Consider the following 15,849-nt stretch of genomic DNA (forward strand, 5'->3'; position numbering starts at 1 on the left):
CTGCATTTGATTTAAAGATGTTTAAAAATGTCCGTTTTCTTGTCAGAGGGACTCTGCACCTGGCTACACTGGTGTTTTTTGCATATGGAAAATATATATGTTAATGTCAAAAGAGTTGCAGTGGAAATATTTTTTTAGTCCAATTAGCAAGTGAATCAAAAGAGAAAATGTTCACAAATGTTGTCAGGCAAAGCTATTATTCATTTACTTATCTTCTTTCCCTGATTTTTTTTTTAAGGTTGATTTAGCTAAAGTCTACTGTGTCCTAAATAATTTTGGTAGAACAGGCTTGACAGATAACTTAAAACTTAGCTAATTGAGGGGTTTTATTTTCCATTAACTTGAGCAGTTTTGTGCTTATTCTCTGCCTTTTGAGAAGAGAAACTGAAAACCTACTTCTCCCCAGGAGAATTTGATATGTGTATGCAGATATGTATGGGTATGCCTTGCTTTTCACTCAAGATGATGGCATCCTTCAGCAGAGGAGAAGACCAAATTCTGTTATTCCTTATCAACTATGTGATCAAAGCAACTTGTGCTCATTACGTATGGTATGCTGGGGAGTTATTGTAGTGCAGCGTGACTCTTTCTTGCATGTGTCCTTGCTTGCACTCAGTTCCACTCCTTGTGTCATTGTATGATAGTCTGGTGTAATAAGAACTGGGGTTTAAAGAAACAGAAACCAGGCAAAGGCTGCTCTAAATTTGTGCTAAGGGTACAGCCCAATTAAAGTTGCTTTGTGGTAGCAGATATAAAACTCTCTCTGATGGCTGGACAGAATGCCATTAGAGTTGTGTGGGTTGTATCCTGTGGCTGAGCTTATATGTCTGAAGGAAGTATCACTGAGGTTTTGATTTCTGCCTTTGCTCTCTTGCCCAGGGAAGAAGATGAGTATTCAGAGCTGCGGTCAGAGCTCAGCCAAAGCCAGCATGAGGTTAATGAAGACTCACGCAGCATGGACCAGAATTCTGTTTCAGTACCAGAGAATCAGTCCACCATGGTCACTGCAGACATGGGTGAGTGACGCTATTTAGTAGACATAGAATCACAGAATATCAGCTCAGCCTCCTCTGGGCTGAACAAACCCAGGGACCTCAGCCACCTTTCGCACACCTTACCGTACAGACTCTTCGCCACCTTCATAGCCCTCCTTTGGATTCTTTCTGATAACTTTATGTCCTTCTTAACCCACACCCAGTGCAGAAAGCTATCCTTTTTTGTAGAAGACACCATAGCCTTTGAAATGCCAGTCAAGATGTGGTGAAGAAGTAATTCGAGGCTGTGTTAGTCAAAGCAAATGCTGGAATAAAGTGTTGTACAAAATAACAATGCTAACTCTAGGGTTGTTGCCCTTTTTTTGCATTATCCTTCTGTGCATAGACTGCATAGAAATCTCCTTCTCCTCCTCTCCTTCCTGTTTTTTTTTTCTTTCAGTATTCCTTTGAAAGTAAATTCTTTGTGTGTATAAGCATAGAAATATATATTGATACATATTCTGTCCCTATGTATTGGGGTAAAAAAATCATAGCCTAGTAAACTGTGTCTTAACAGAGTGACCCTCAGATACTGAATAAAAACTAATATGTCATGATAGAGTAACATAATGAGATATGCTGCTCTACTGTTACTGACAATAAAACAGCAAGAGCTAAAATATGAATGCTCCTCAGTATATCTTGCAGAGTTTGTGGAGCAGTAGCGTAGAAATAATACACAGCAGTAAAAATGCTTGCTACTGTTTTTAATAAGGTATAAGAACTGTTGATGCTCTGCCGTCATGTGATTCACCACTTGGGTACTGTACAGTCGGTAGCTTCTGCAAACTTAACTAAAGTCAGCAGTCCCAACCAGATCATTTGAGAGACAGCTTACAGGTGAATTCTTTCCTCTGTCTTCTGTAGGGTCTATGTCTTAGCTGTCACCAGATGCAAGTGTCATAATGTCATTGAATGTACCAGACAGAAGAATCAGAACAATCTGTGAGGATAATCAAATCAGAATAGTAGGTCCTGAATGGCAAAAAATAACCAAAAAATGGCACCATGTAACATTTAAAATTAAAAATGTAGTTTTAGCTGTAATTTCAAATTTTAAAATTATAAATCTTAAAATTGGATTTGTCAGAAAAGTATTTTTGACCTAAGAATAAATATTGTGCACTTATAGGGAGAATGTTGTCTGTCAGACTGGAGGAAGCTCATGATTACAGTTGATATGTGTACTGTATTTAAGCCAATCAATTGTTGAGGAAAAAATGCTGGATCATAAGGGTATACCTTCCAGAAAAGGAGTCTTAGCTGTTCTGCATCAGATATGTCATGGGCTAAAGATGTACTTCTATCAAGTCACTCAGTATTGCAATGTAGTGTTTTGTTTTGTTTTGTTTCAGATAACTGTAGTGACTTGAATTCAGAACTGCAGAGAGTGCTGACAGGTCTGGAGAATGTTGTCTGCGGAAGGAAGAAGAGCAGTTGCAGTTTATCAGTGGCAGAAGTGGACAGACATATTGAACAGCTCACAACTGCCAGTGAACACTGTGATTTAGCCATTAAGGTAACGGTAAATTTAGGCTCTAAGTGTGGTGTATTTATTGCATGTGACAAGTGTTAATATTCTGTAGAAATGACACCTTACGTTAGAAGTCAGAGTACCTCACAGAAGTCAGTTCTAGTTCATTTTATATGGTGGATGGGTACACCTGTTGTACATTAGATTTTCCAATGCACAGGAGAAGATACTGTTAGACTTTGGGTCTCAAAACAGAAATGCATTTGCGTTATCCTCGTTTCAGAGATAAGAGAAGCAAGGACACTCAGCAGTTAATTTACTTTCTGATTGTTATCCAGCAAATTAGTTATTTGCCCAAGGTCACACAGCTAGTCAGAGACTGGTAACTGACAGCACAATGTGTACTATGCACTGAAACTTGAAGATAAGATGCTGTAAATGATACGTAGGTTGTGTCTTTGCTGTACTAAAATACAAATCTAATATTTAAAACAAAAGCATGTTATGGTATATTAATTCTGAGAAACAATACAATTCATACTTGTGTTTCTTGGTTTTATTATGCATTTAAGGTAACAATAAAAAGGAATGCCTGATCTGACACGTAATGGGATTGTAATTCAGAACCTGAAAGCAATGGAGTAGTAGGGTGTCATGTATGGAGAAAGAGGCGAACACGTTTATTGTGTCAGGTGGAGAAGCATCAGGGACTCAGTTATATAACAACAAATGTATTAACACTTTGCTTTTGAGGGAAGCCTATGACAGCTCTAAACTGCTGAGGCAGGCATTTGGCACGCTGCTGGGAAAGGTCTCCTCTGCTCCTGATGGTTCTTGAGGAATGTAATTGCCTGTAAAGAAATCAATGTTGAGTAGAAGTTTGGAGAATGGGTATGTGTGAGAGACAGTCTGACTCCTGTGTATCTTGGGAATGGTCTTAAAGCAGCTTATTGAGTGTCTCAGAGGATTAGGATCAATACTTTGAATGTTGTTGAGCATTTTCTGGAGTTTTAGGACTAAGTGTTCTCAGAGGTATGTACTCATGAAGAGAGAGATTGGGGATCTTGGAAAACAGGCAGAGATTGTAGTGTAATACACAGAGGTCTCTGAATTAAGAAGATGTGAGAATTTTACAGGAAGTGGATATCAAAATAGCTGCTATAAGCTGCATTCTCAGGCTTTTTTTGTTTTAATTCCATTACTTACTGTTGATTCTAATTAAATGCAGTGAAGCTTTTGTCATTTTGAGTAACTGTTGGCAGCTTCTTCCTGTTACAAAGTAGAATTTTTCTCTTTTCACATGGTCTCTACATACTGCATAGTCCTTGTTGGACCATGAGGGGAAACTTTTCCCTGCTGCCTGTTCTGTAGAGCCTGGAATTGTTTGTGTTAGGCCAGTGATAGCATGCGAAGGATATTAACCTTTCAGAAGGTAAGAATCTTTCTGTCATTCCCTGATTGTGATCTTGGGAAACGTGTCACTGATGTGCTTAATTCATCAGTACCTATACGTTGAGGTCCCTTGCCTGTAATTCCATCCATAGCTGCAGGTTGTTTCTCCTTTCCTGCTTCCTGAACAGTTACAGATCTGTCATTTGTTTAAGAAAATTTCTTTAGAATAGGCTGATGTTTTGAAAAGTAAAAAGCAAACTCTGGTAGTTGAAAAAGTTGTAAATATTTCCTAACAGTAACTACTTTGAATATGGTAGCTATATTGGGTTGAACTGAAAGCCTATCCTGCCTGGTGGCAGATGTCAGTGGAAAAACTGTTTCCATGCTACACATGTCCTTCTCCTTACTTCAGAGATGTTTCCAGCAAGATGAGGTTAGGAACATCTGCAGCAAAAGGTTGTTTTCATGTTTCATAGTCTATAGTATAGTTTTCTTCTGTGTTTGTATCTTATGTTTTTAAAACCTATCTGAATGTTTGGCCTCCATAAATTCTAGCAGGAATAAATTCTACCCTGAAGTTACACCCTGTGAGAAGATGCGGCTTTTTGCATCTTTTAAACCTGATACTTGCTGATATTATCTGCTGTCATACCTGTAACACAGAACACATGTTGTAAGAAAAGCAAGGCAAAGAGTATTGATAACCACATCAGAGATAGCACTAGAATTACCATATGACTTCCTGCCCTGTGCTCAGAACATTTCATCTAATCCAGTCTGTGAAATCAGTCTGTTAATTCAGTCTGTTAAATTACACCTGAATTTATTTGTTTTTCAGCAAAATGCCTGTTAAAACTGCTCTGTTACACTGCTTTGAAGAAAAATAAACAGCACGATGTTTGGGCAGATATATCCATGTGCAGCATACATGGCTTACTTATGTGGAATATGTAGCATGTTGGTTGTCAAACCAGAGAACTCTGGCAGTAATTTAGTCAGCAAACGGATATTGGTCACATCAAAATGAGGGAGCACAGGAGCAAGCAGAAGTGTCCATCTGCCTTGTTAAGGATTGTAGGGGAGCCTTCAGTATCGCTCTTAGACCTGTGCTAATGCTATCACTGCATGAAGTTCGCTTGAGACATGTAGGTCTGAAGTAATATAGGGGAGGAATAACTTCTGTCTGATAGAGATAATGCAACACACTGCTTTTTAAGAAGTTAATTGAAACTTACTAACAAGTATGTAAGCAGAGTAATAATTCAGATACTCTGTCAGTTGAGTTTTATATTTATTAGTCTAACTGCATTGCGGCTTTATGGAGGAGAGTTGAAATGGAATTTAAAAAGGTGGGCAGAATCTGATCACAAAAATGTTGACCCTACTTCTTCCACAGCGGCTTGTACTCTGAATTTCAACTTGTTACAAAGTTTATTTCCTTTTTCATTCCACTGAGGAACCTTGATATGCCCAGAAAGTAGTTAAAATTAATGTATTAATAACCACAAATAACCACTTTTTTTTATCATGACCAAGTAATGGTATGTCACTGATACCACAGTGTCCCTCTTCTGGAAACAGTGGGAGGATTTGTTGCAGAAAAAAAAGTTTTGTTTTCCACTTGACTTGTCCTTTTCAGCTGTGCTTTAACTGAGCCTTTTATTCCTTCCCAGGTTAAGAATGTAAACTTCTAGTCATTTTTGTTATATACAGAAATCAAATCCTTTTTGTATAAAACAGCTGGGCTATTTTTACCTTGGTATATGAGTAACTGATCTTACAAATTAAACATGAAAGCACAGTCTTTGGTTAATACGTTCTCTTGGAAAGTCCACTGAAGTAAAACTTCTCTGTTGCTAGTTGTGTAATCCAGTCATTTATGTTCCATATCTATTGTTAACATATTAACATAGACTGATTTAAGAGATTCAAACACATTTGATTCTTTTACTTTTTTTTTTCTCAAACATCTTGGATAAGTAAATACATTTAACACAGGCAAAGTACATGTTGATTGCATAGCAGTGTAAGAGCTGCTTAGAAGAAGTCTGACACTCGTTGTGCTGTGTTTTAAGACTTGAATGACCAATTGGACTGACGGTTCATTCACAGTAGTGTTCCTTTGGTAGTAGTGTGTGCATATAGTTCAGTTCCAGCGTGTGGAAGCTGCTCCATCTCTTCTGTACTCAGTGGTGCCTATAGGTCGTAGTTCTGAGCAAGGGAGGGGTCAGGGCGGGAAATGCTGGAATGAATTATGTCCCACAGAAAACCAGCCTTTTTAGATAGTAGAAGGGCTGTAAAGTCTTCTGATTTATTTCTCTGTTCCCTGTAAGGAAGAATGCACTCAGGATTGTGGGGAACCAAGAGTCTTTTCTTTTTTTACTCTTTCTCTCGCCCTTTTTGTGGGACTGGTTTAGCATTCAGAAAGGCCCCGTGCCTGTGCACCACAGCCCATGCGCTGGCTGCTGCTTCCTGAGTGTTACCCAGGCAGGGATACAACCAGTGCATTGCTTCCCTATGGCAGGTAGTCATTAATTTGTTTTAAAATGTTTTGAGATGAATTTACAAGGACTGCTGTCACTTCTGGGTATTACAAAAATAGTAGAACCAATTTGCATTTAAAACATACCTTTGCTTTACTGTGGGTCAGCATGAAATATTTTAATAGAATGGTTATCCCTAATAACAAGCAAAAGAAACTGAATAATGGTGTTGCGGCTTTGGGTGTGTACACATAATTATATAGTTGCTTGTTTCACACTTCTGTTTTGTGTACCATTAATCTTGTTCAGTTAATTTACTTCTTCCTTTTTTTATGACTATATTTTTTCAGACAGTAGAAGAGATTGAGGGTGTCTTAGGACGTGACCTTTATCCAAATCTGTCTGAAGAGAGATCTCGATGGGAAAAGGAACTTGCTGGCTTGCGGGAAGAAAATGAGAGCCTCACTGCCATGCTCTGTAGCAAAGAGGAGGAGCTGAACAGGACCAAGGCCACTATGAACGCTGTTCGTGAAGAAAGGGACAGACTGCGTAGAAGGGTAAAGCCTTAGAACTGTATGCATATACAGTGCATAGATTACTCTGTGTTTCAGGGGAAAACTGAGTCCTCCTGAGTAATTTTGTCGTGAAAACATCTTCCTGTATGGGCTTTAGGGTTTTCTGTTTTTAAAGCTGAGGTGTGTAAGTGACGGAGCTAGGACAAAATTGGGCATTACTGAAGGAGCATATGTGATAAGCAGTTGACCTGAAATCAGAAAGTGTGTTAGCAGGAATTCTGATGTTCATCTCCCTTGGAGCATATGTAACTTGTCCATAGAGAAAGCAGATGTTCATTTACTGGATTTTCCTGTGAGGCATGTTTTTTCCTGTTAACAACAAATATTGCTTTGTTTTTGATGGAAATTCAATTTGTGATTAGGCGAAAGAAAAAGAACAGGATTCCTGTCACCAGGTAATAGTTCTCTAAACTGAACAATGCAGAGACCCAGCCATGTTCTGTTTCTGTGTCTATGTTTTATGGTGCTGCAGTGTCAGATAATGACTTTGTGCTTTGTGTGAAGTCTGAAGTAAGAAATCTGAAAATTTGTTTACAAAAAAATAGATCAAGACAGTGTGACCTGAATACCTGTTACTTTTAAAATGAGTTAACTTAATCTGCAAGGTATAAAACAATGTTCTAATTAAAAACATCTGTTTACAGTTTATGCTCAATTTGAGTAGCAGCTTAGACCACTGTACGTTGTTAAAATTAAAGTGTTATTGTTCACCTAGTGACAGCAGAGCAACTCTCTGTGCAAGCACTGTGTTGCTCAAACAACACTGTTCTGTAGTTCCTGTACCATTTCAGCATGAAGCGGCACCAGTTTTCAAATACCAGGATTGAAATTACCTTTACAAAATCCTCTCGCATCTTTTAGCACTAAAAATGCCACATATTATGAGGGAAGGGCAACAATCTCCTATTACATTAAACAAGATCATTTCCAATTTTTGTTTTGTAAAATTTATTTCTGTTATATGCCGAGAGTGTAAATTGGTTTCAGTCCTGATTTTTTTGGCCTTGTTTTTTTTCAAATAGAGATAATAGTCTCCTCTTTAGCTATAAAAGTAGTACTTACGCATTTGGTAAACTATTGTAGGGTTTTTATGGGGAGTGGGAAGAGAAGTGTGTGCTTGTGAAATCTGCGTACGGAAATGCAGTTACTGAGATTACAGATGATGCAGACCAGTATTGGGATATCATACAAGGAAAAAATACATGTTTCTGAGGATGGAATTAGTAGAAAATGGAGTGTAAATTCATGTGCTTAAAAGCCAGATAAAAAAAAAAAAATTATGATAACCAGGAGTTCTTCAGTTTAAAAAAAGAAAAAAGAAAGAAAAAGAAGAATTGTTGTTTGTACTCAGTGGGATTATCCTGTGAGACATTTGTGCATGGCAGCGAATGCTGTCTTATGGTCTACCAGGTCAGATTTTTCCGGTAGAGATTGGAAAGATTATTATACTTTATGTTAGAAGTGGTGAGATCTGATCCGGAGTATTTTATGTAATTCTTATTTTCTATGCATAAATAGATTTAGGTTAAATTGTCAAAAAAGGTGTAGAAGAGAATCTTAAAATTGAGAGATTACTTGGAGAAGTGACTGTGAAAGAGACTGCCTTGTTGAACCTGGCAGAGCAAAATCCATATTTCATTTCTCATGAGTGCTGGAGAAAGTAAGTAAGAACGGGAGCTAACTGCTATTCAAGCTCACAGACAAAACTAGAGCAAGAAAAGAATTAATATAAACTATTTATAACTGCATTAGGCTAATTAAGTAGAAATTAGACTATGAGGTGTCTAACACAAGAGAGCTGTGGTTCTGAAGAGAGAAATGAGTAAGGATAGAGGCTACTTTAAAAATAGAGCTTACAATACTGATGATGTGTTTGTATGATGAAAAACTGTAGATAGTGATCAAAATGACAATGTTGGGATTGTGTCCAAAGACGAGCAAAACGGCATGCTTTTAATTGGCCCAGTTAATACAGCAGCTTTAATTCTAGTGGTAGCTTAATTACCTGTGTAAAACTGTGGCGGTTTGTCTGGATGCCACAAGAGCAGAGGGCTGGGTTAGGTGATGAGAAAATGATGTCTAATTCTGTGAATGTGGATGATGCTTGAAATGTTTGTCCTGTATTGGAATTCCCAAGCATTTGTGGAGATACAAGTATTGGTCATATTATGAAATATATGGACTGTTTCCGTAGGCCCAGGAATGGAAGGGCAGTGTGTTAACGTTGATCTGATAGTTGTTGGTCTGTCTCTTTGAACTGTTAGCGTGGATGCTGCATCTGTCAATGATATGTGTCCACTACAGAAGCATCTCTAGTGGGCAGAGGATTTGAGACCTCCAACCTGTGTGTGTGGTGAAAGCGGCTGGCACAGCTGGTGGTAGCAGTGCATCACTACTGACTGGACAGTCTGTTGTGTGTGGAGATGGTGACTCTTGAGATGCTCTGTGAGGATTTTTAGCTGTCTCTACTGTATGACAAGCCAGTTTAGTGTAAGTGTTCATTTATTTATTTATTAACTAAGGAGGTTCTTCTTGTACAAATGGGATAGATATCTTGCCCTAACTTTCTGGTAGATAAAGAATTAATGCTGGGTTGGCACATAACCATGTTCAGGCACAGGTGGCAGGTTTTTTCAGTTGTTTTCATTTAGTTTGCACCTTTAGAGGACTTCATTGAAATATGTTTTTTAGTATCACCCTGAACTTGAAGAACAAATGGGAAATGTGTTAATGGCATATGACTTTATCAGCAGCACTGTGTAACTTTGTGTCCATAGTTGCAACAGCAAATATTTTGTTTGACCTGTTAAATATTTGCTGTATGCCAGCTGAACTCAGAGTCACTCCAGTTTATTTCCCTGGAGAGCAGAGAAGGAGATCCAACAAAAATTTAGTTATTGTTCTCAAATTAAATTTAAGCGAGTAAGCTGAAGTTGACCAGATCAATAGGTCTGTTACTTTAGACCAATGTCTGTAATCAGGCAGAGTGCTTTCAATACGTTTTTCTCAGGCTGGTTGGAGATTTAATTTAATTAGGTATTTAATGTGCTCGGTTAACAGATTGTGCTGCTTTCTAGAGCAGTAGCTATGAAACAACATACATGATGAGTGTGTTTCTCATGGGTCTTTAGTAAATGAGGTGATCTGTATTTCTGTAGGGTGCCTGCACTGTAGCTAATTTCGTAACACCGAATTTTATTTTACCACTGTGTGATATTCCCATATTAAAAATAACATTTGTTTAAGTCTGGGCTAGTCAGAGCACTGAAAACATGGTTATATTAAAAACATGGTTATATTACTGGATTCAGAGTAGTGATAAAATGAAATGCAGAGGAACTTCTGTACCAGCTCACGGAAATAATATTAGCATCAAACTGGAATCAGAGCCGTGCAATTTAAACCTACTGTGTGTTACAGCAGGCTTAAACAATAGTAGAATTAGTATTTGTATTCTTACACAGAACCTCTTATATGTACTAGGTGAGTCAGATGTGCAATGATGTGCAACATATAGTATGTAACCTTCATCATGACTGTAGAATAAAAGATAAGAGTTTTTGTTGATGGGGAAAAAAAAAACCAAACAAACTAGTGCAGTTAATCAAATGCTTTCAGTTGTGATGATTTCTTTAATGTATCTGCTTCAAGCTCACCAAACTAACCAGAAAGTGCAGACCTAACATTTTAGCTGTCTTTAACTTAAGACCTTAAAGAAAATATAACCTACAGTGAATTAGAAAACTGTAGTTTTAATGTGCTGTCCCTCACATTAACAAAGCCCCAGTAAGTTATGGGCCCTTAGAGGTTGTTATAATCTTACACAGCATAAAGTGGTCCTTGAGCTATTCTGTCACCTTGTCTCTTGGCGTGTGGAAATGTGCAGTAGTAGTCAAAACCTGTTTTCAGTTCTGCACCTTATTCAGATGCATGTTATTTGTTTACACAGGAATATCTCTGTTATTAAGAAGGTAGACCTTTGCCTCTTTTTCCAAATTTGTATGACAATACTTAGTGGTTAATCCAAAACTAAATGAGGAAAAGCCTGAGATAAGCTGACTGCCCTCACTTAAGTTTGTTTCCAGCTGTACTCTTGCCTGGATCAGAATGCTCAGAATCCAGTCTTCATGTCCAGTGTCACATCCTTAGTTTTCTTTGCTTTGCATCCTTTATAGAGGTGCAGCACCCAGATACTTCTTCAGCAAGAAGCACTGTGTGAGGGACTCCTGTCTGAAAGGTGCCAAAGGCTGTAAATGACTTGGTAACATATAACCCAGAGCACTGCAGCTTCTCCTGCTACTTAAAATGCCTCTATGTATAAACCTTGATAGCACACCTCGCATAGATGAATGTGTCTCTGTGTTCTTTTTCTCTGTTCAAAGGAATTTTTCAGAGTGTGGATTTATTTTCAGTCCTGGCTGAGGACTGGCTTCCAGTGACAGTTAAATTCTTTCACATTTCTTGTAAGTTCATCCCTTTTTATAGGAGGCAGGGCATTTACAGAATGTGTCTTAGCTGATGATGACAGATCTGAGCTGATTCAGCTCCAGAGAATTCATTGAGGAGATTGCCCTGAAAAGTACTGGGAAATACATCTGTTATGATGTAAGCTGATGGCAGTTCAAGACTACTGTATTCAGTCAACCACAAAAGCAGGTCTGTAGCAAATCAGGCTTCTTGGTCCTGGTACTGACCATTCTCTTCCCACAAATCTGTAGTAAGCATGAATAAAATGGAAAGTGAGAGAGGGGTTAACTTCCTGTACTTTGTTGTTGTTTACCTTCACCCTCCTTCATTATAACAGGATAAAAATTTAATTAATAACAGGAAAAAAAATTGAAGTGCTGTTATAATGCTGGGGAAAAAATCCCATGTTATTATGGAAGGGGTATGAGGATGAAGGTGACGGAGATGACGGATGAATGGTGAAGGAGATGGGTCACAAGTAGGGTAGAATGAAAAGAATCTCATGCATGCCTCGTATTGTGTTTAAGAACAAATGCAGCTGGTGTCCTTTGAATATGGAAATCAGAAAAACAAGCAGTTTGTATCTGTGCTTTCTCCTTAGATTGTGTTAAGAAATCATCATGTTATGAGTATGCAAGTGTAAAATACAAAGAGTAGAAATAAGCTTCTTAGACTCGTGATTATAGACAACAAGCATGTTCCACTACAGTAGTTCTTATAATGTGCTCTTCATTTCTGCGGTCAAGTCCCAGTTGCTTCTTAATCAGTTACGAAGTCTTTCCTAAGTCCAACATTTCGGTAGCACGTCAGCCCCTTTTTTTTTATCCTTTCTTTGCTCCCTTTTTATTTCGTTTATAGGGCACTCGCAACAAATTTTGCTTTTTCCCTTATTTCCTACTCCAATTCTCAGCATTCAAATAAAGTTTTAAAAAAATGACTGAACAATTGCGGCTGAGCACAGAAAAATAATACATAAAATTGGAAGTTATGTAAGTTTATATCAGTTACTTCAGAAAATGTTTGTTCTTGACTTACCTTGGTAACTATCAGTTTCTCTGAAGTTTAATGACATTGTTGTCACTGTTTTGTTTTTAGGCCCATCTCCCTGCCCTTTCCCTTTTCCACTTTTCACCTCTCCCAGGGCACGGGTCCGTGGGTTCCCCTGCCCCATTAGTCACGGAACTGGGCTGAACCAGCCCATAAACCATTGACAGTTCATTGGATTTTTCCAACTTTGTTGCTCATTTCCTGTAAGATCTTCTGTTCTTCTCTCACCCATTTCCCAGTGTTTATTGTGTCTCACATGCAGTATTGTAGTTACCTCCTATCTACTGATACAAGTAATCTTCAGAGTACTTTGTTATTGTAATGGTGACAAGATTGAAGATGGAAGATGTGGCGATCCGACAATTTTTAGCCATGCTTTCTCAGCTAGTCCTTTCATTAACTCATGCATTCACCAATCCAGACAAGACACTGCTTCTTTTAAACTCTTTTTTTCCCCCCTTTGGTTCCTGTTCTTTGGTCTTCATTTAATTTCTATAGAATATAGTATAGAATTACTGCTAGTGTGACATAGTACATTCTGAGGAGTTGGTATATACTGCTGTATTTATGGGTAAGGTTTTGGTGTCCAGAAATTGTTACCTGAGCTGCTTCTGGGTAGTCTGGTGGGTGAATCACCCCATCATGAGATCCTGACTCAATGAATGTGTGGATTGTGAGGCTAGTGATTTTGCAGGTAAGACAAACTAATACTGTTATTCTGTGCAGAATTATCACCTAGTACTCAGTGTTGCTAAAATTAGCACATTTATTTGTAGCAGTTAATTCAGTGTGTAATTTCTCACATGATGGCCTGAATCAGTAAATGCATCAAGAAAGCAGACATCTTATTCATGCCTTCTTAAGTTGTGGTTGCTTCTGTGATGTGGTATTAAAGCAGTGACTTGCATAGATTGATAAATGCACCATGCTGTGTTTTCTTTTATAACTGCTCTTATGACCAAAGCTTTGCCTGGCTGTAGTCTTAGCTGTCTTCATTTTTCTTTCTGTTACAAATCTTGTTTTACGGATCTATAAGAATAGTTGCCTCTTTAATTGTGGATGATAATTACTACTCAGTAATAAAAGATAAAATATAGGAAAACTATTTGCATTTGAGTTTTATATAGTATTGACAATGCGTAAGGTGCTTTGAATTTTGGAGTAAACAGTTACATAGCCTTTTAAGCAACCTTAACACTTCCTGGTTGCCATTAGAATATTTGAGTATCATTTATTTTGGAGTTAAATCTTCCAGTACTAGCTTTTGGGCATAGGTAAATATTTTAGCATTTTCTAAGTTGGACATTGTGGCGGAGAAATTACGTTGGAATAGCACAAGTTAAAGAAATAGTAATACATGTGATTTTGATTTAATTAAGTTTTGGGGTTGCCTCTTTCTCTTCAGTGCTAATGCCAAACAGTACAAATCCTCTCTGTACTGGCATACCTCATCTGCAAGGACAAACACCCCCGCAAGATTTATTTCAGTTTTAAGCATATCAGTGGGCTAAAATAATTGGTTTGCATTAGTACAGCACTCCTGTCCGTAAGATTTGTATTAGTGCAGCTGTACCCACATTGGACTTGTGCATGTATTATTAGATGTGGGAAGCCTCAGCTGCAAATATTAGGAAGATATATGCTTTAAATGTACATTTCATATACTCTGCTCATTTAACTCTCATTACAACAATTATACTTAAGATGTATAACTGTGGGGCAAGTACTCATGTTCATTGTTCAACAAAGCTCCTTGAAACATTGGAACTTTCCTTAAAGGTGTTTCATACTTCACCCTTTTCAACAGAGAGATCAAAGGAGCTATTTTTGTTCACACTGTGTAATTCAAATTGTGCATTCCTCTATGACTGAACAGGGAAGTTATGAGTACAGTTAGCCTTCATGTACTCCTTTTGTTGCCACCTACATCCTGTTATTAGTAATATGCAATTGTTCTAAACTGCTATGTAAAGAATTTTTTTTTTTCCTTTCCTCCTTGTGATTTGCACCTACCTAAAAATTCTGTTGTTTTGACAGCAAGTCCTCAGACAACCTGACCTTCAATTTGTGTAGCATCTGAGGCAGAGGCAGGTGAACTCTTCAGGGACATAGGAGCAGGCTGCAGGGGATTAAGAGACATAAGATAATGCCTTGTTGACTGGAAAGAGTTCTAGCTTGAACTTTTTCCTCTGTGCAGTACCTTGAACGGATCTGTGCATGTTGTGCTGAGAACATGCTGAATGCCACTCCTTCAAACAGAGGTTAATGAGTGCATTTGGTAAGCCTAAAGCAGAAGGAGGCCCAAACCTTTATTGTGACTCAATTTTTATATTTTCTGGCTGTGGAAGTTCTGCTTGCTTAATCAGTCATTGATGTAAGACGTTACATTTATTTGGAAATCTCACCTTTCTTACAGAATAGGTATCAAAGTTGCATTTCTTGCTTCAAGAGGTTGTGAAGTTCACTGAGCTCTTCTTAATTACTAGTCTTAAATTTCACAAGTAAAATTTCTCAAGTTCTGTTGTGAGCAGTTTTAGTATAATCCATGCAGAAGCCTGCATATTAAAGTAAACATTCTGCATTCAGGGAACCTTCCTCTCCATGTGATTTCCACCCCCTTCTCTCATCTCCCACTCTTTGTTTTTAACCAGGATGCTTGTCCTGTAGGAAAAATTAGCTCAAGTCACTTTATTTTGTGTCATAATTGTTGTTAAGCAAACCATTTATTCCTTGTTAAAATTATTCCAAAGTAAGCACTATAATCTTTTGCTCAGCAATGCAGCTTGGCTCTTGCATGTCTGTCTTCTTCCCCCCTCAGGTCCTGAAGCTCTTTCAATGTCAGTTGTACAAATATCTGATGTGCTGTGAGGACTGTGCAGCGTTTTGCAGAGGACTCTCATACAGTACTTACTGTTTGGTTGTTCCACTTAATCATGCTTTCAAAACCATTATTAAGATCTGAATTTGTTGATCTTTAAAATACGATAGTCATCCTGTAGTATTTTTATGTCAAGAGCTTCTTCCAGCACTGGAGCTTTCCACTAACAGCAGGATCTTTGTTTTCTGTTTAGTTATCACAATCTAAGGCTAGAGCATTAACTTCACCCCCAGAGAGGATAATACAGGTGGTGTTGCTGCACTGAAGGGCTTGTAAGAAACAAGCTGAAACATAATTACACTATTACGTTTGCATATATCCTCAACAGATAGTTTAAAAAACCTAATGGAATATTAAAACAACCTTCATATGTCTTCTCCCCGTATGAAAAGTCTGCGGCCACCACAGGACAAAACACAACGTCTGTGCTCAAGCCAGCAGCTGTCAGCTTTGTCTGGGCAGTGAGAAAGTCTCTGAACAGTTTAATCTATAAAAGTGG

At 38.0% G+C, this 15,849-nt stretch overlaps 1 protein-coding gene across 5 annotated transcripts in view; it reads left to right on the forward strand.

The window, feature by feature from the left end:
* MCC (mutated in colorectal cancers) overlaps positions 1-15,849 on the forward strand; it is a 199,242-nt gene that overhangs the window by 144,727 nt on the left and 38,666 nt on the right. For all 5 annotated transcript variants that reach the window (XM_413971.8, XM_040655698.2, XM_046905991.1 and 2 more), the window contains 3 exons: positions 880-1,016; positions 2,390-2,553; positions 6,734-6,940. In XM_413971.8, coding sequence (XP_413971.5) covers positions 880-1,016; positions 2,390-2,553; positions 6,734-6,940 — 508 coding nt within the window. The remainder of the gene's footprint in view (positions 1-879; positions 1,017-2,389; positions 2,554-6,733; positions 6,941-15,849) is intronic.

This window comes from Gallus gallus, chromosome Z, assembly GCF_016699485.2.
Source record: "Gallus gallus isolate bGalGal1 chromosome Z, bGalGal1.mat.broiler.GRCg7b, whole genome shotgun sequence".
Lineage (NCBI taxonomy): Eukaryota > Metazoa > Chordata > Aves > Galliformes > Phasianidae > Gallus > Gallus gallus.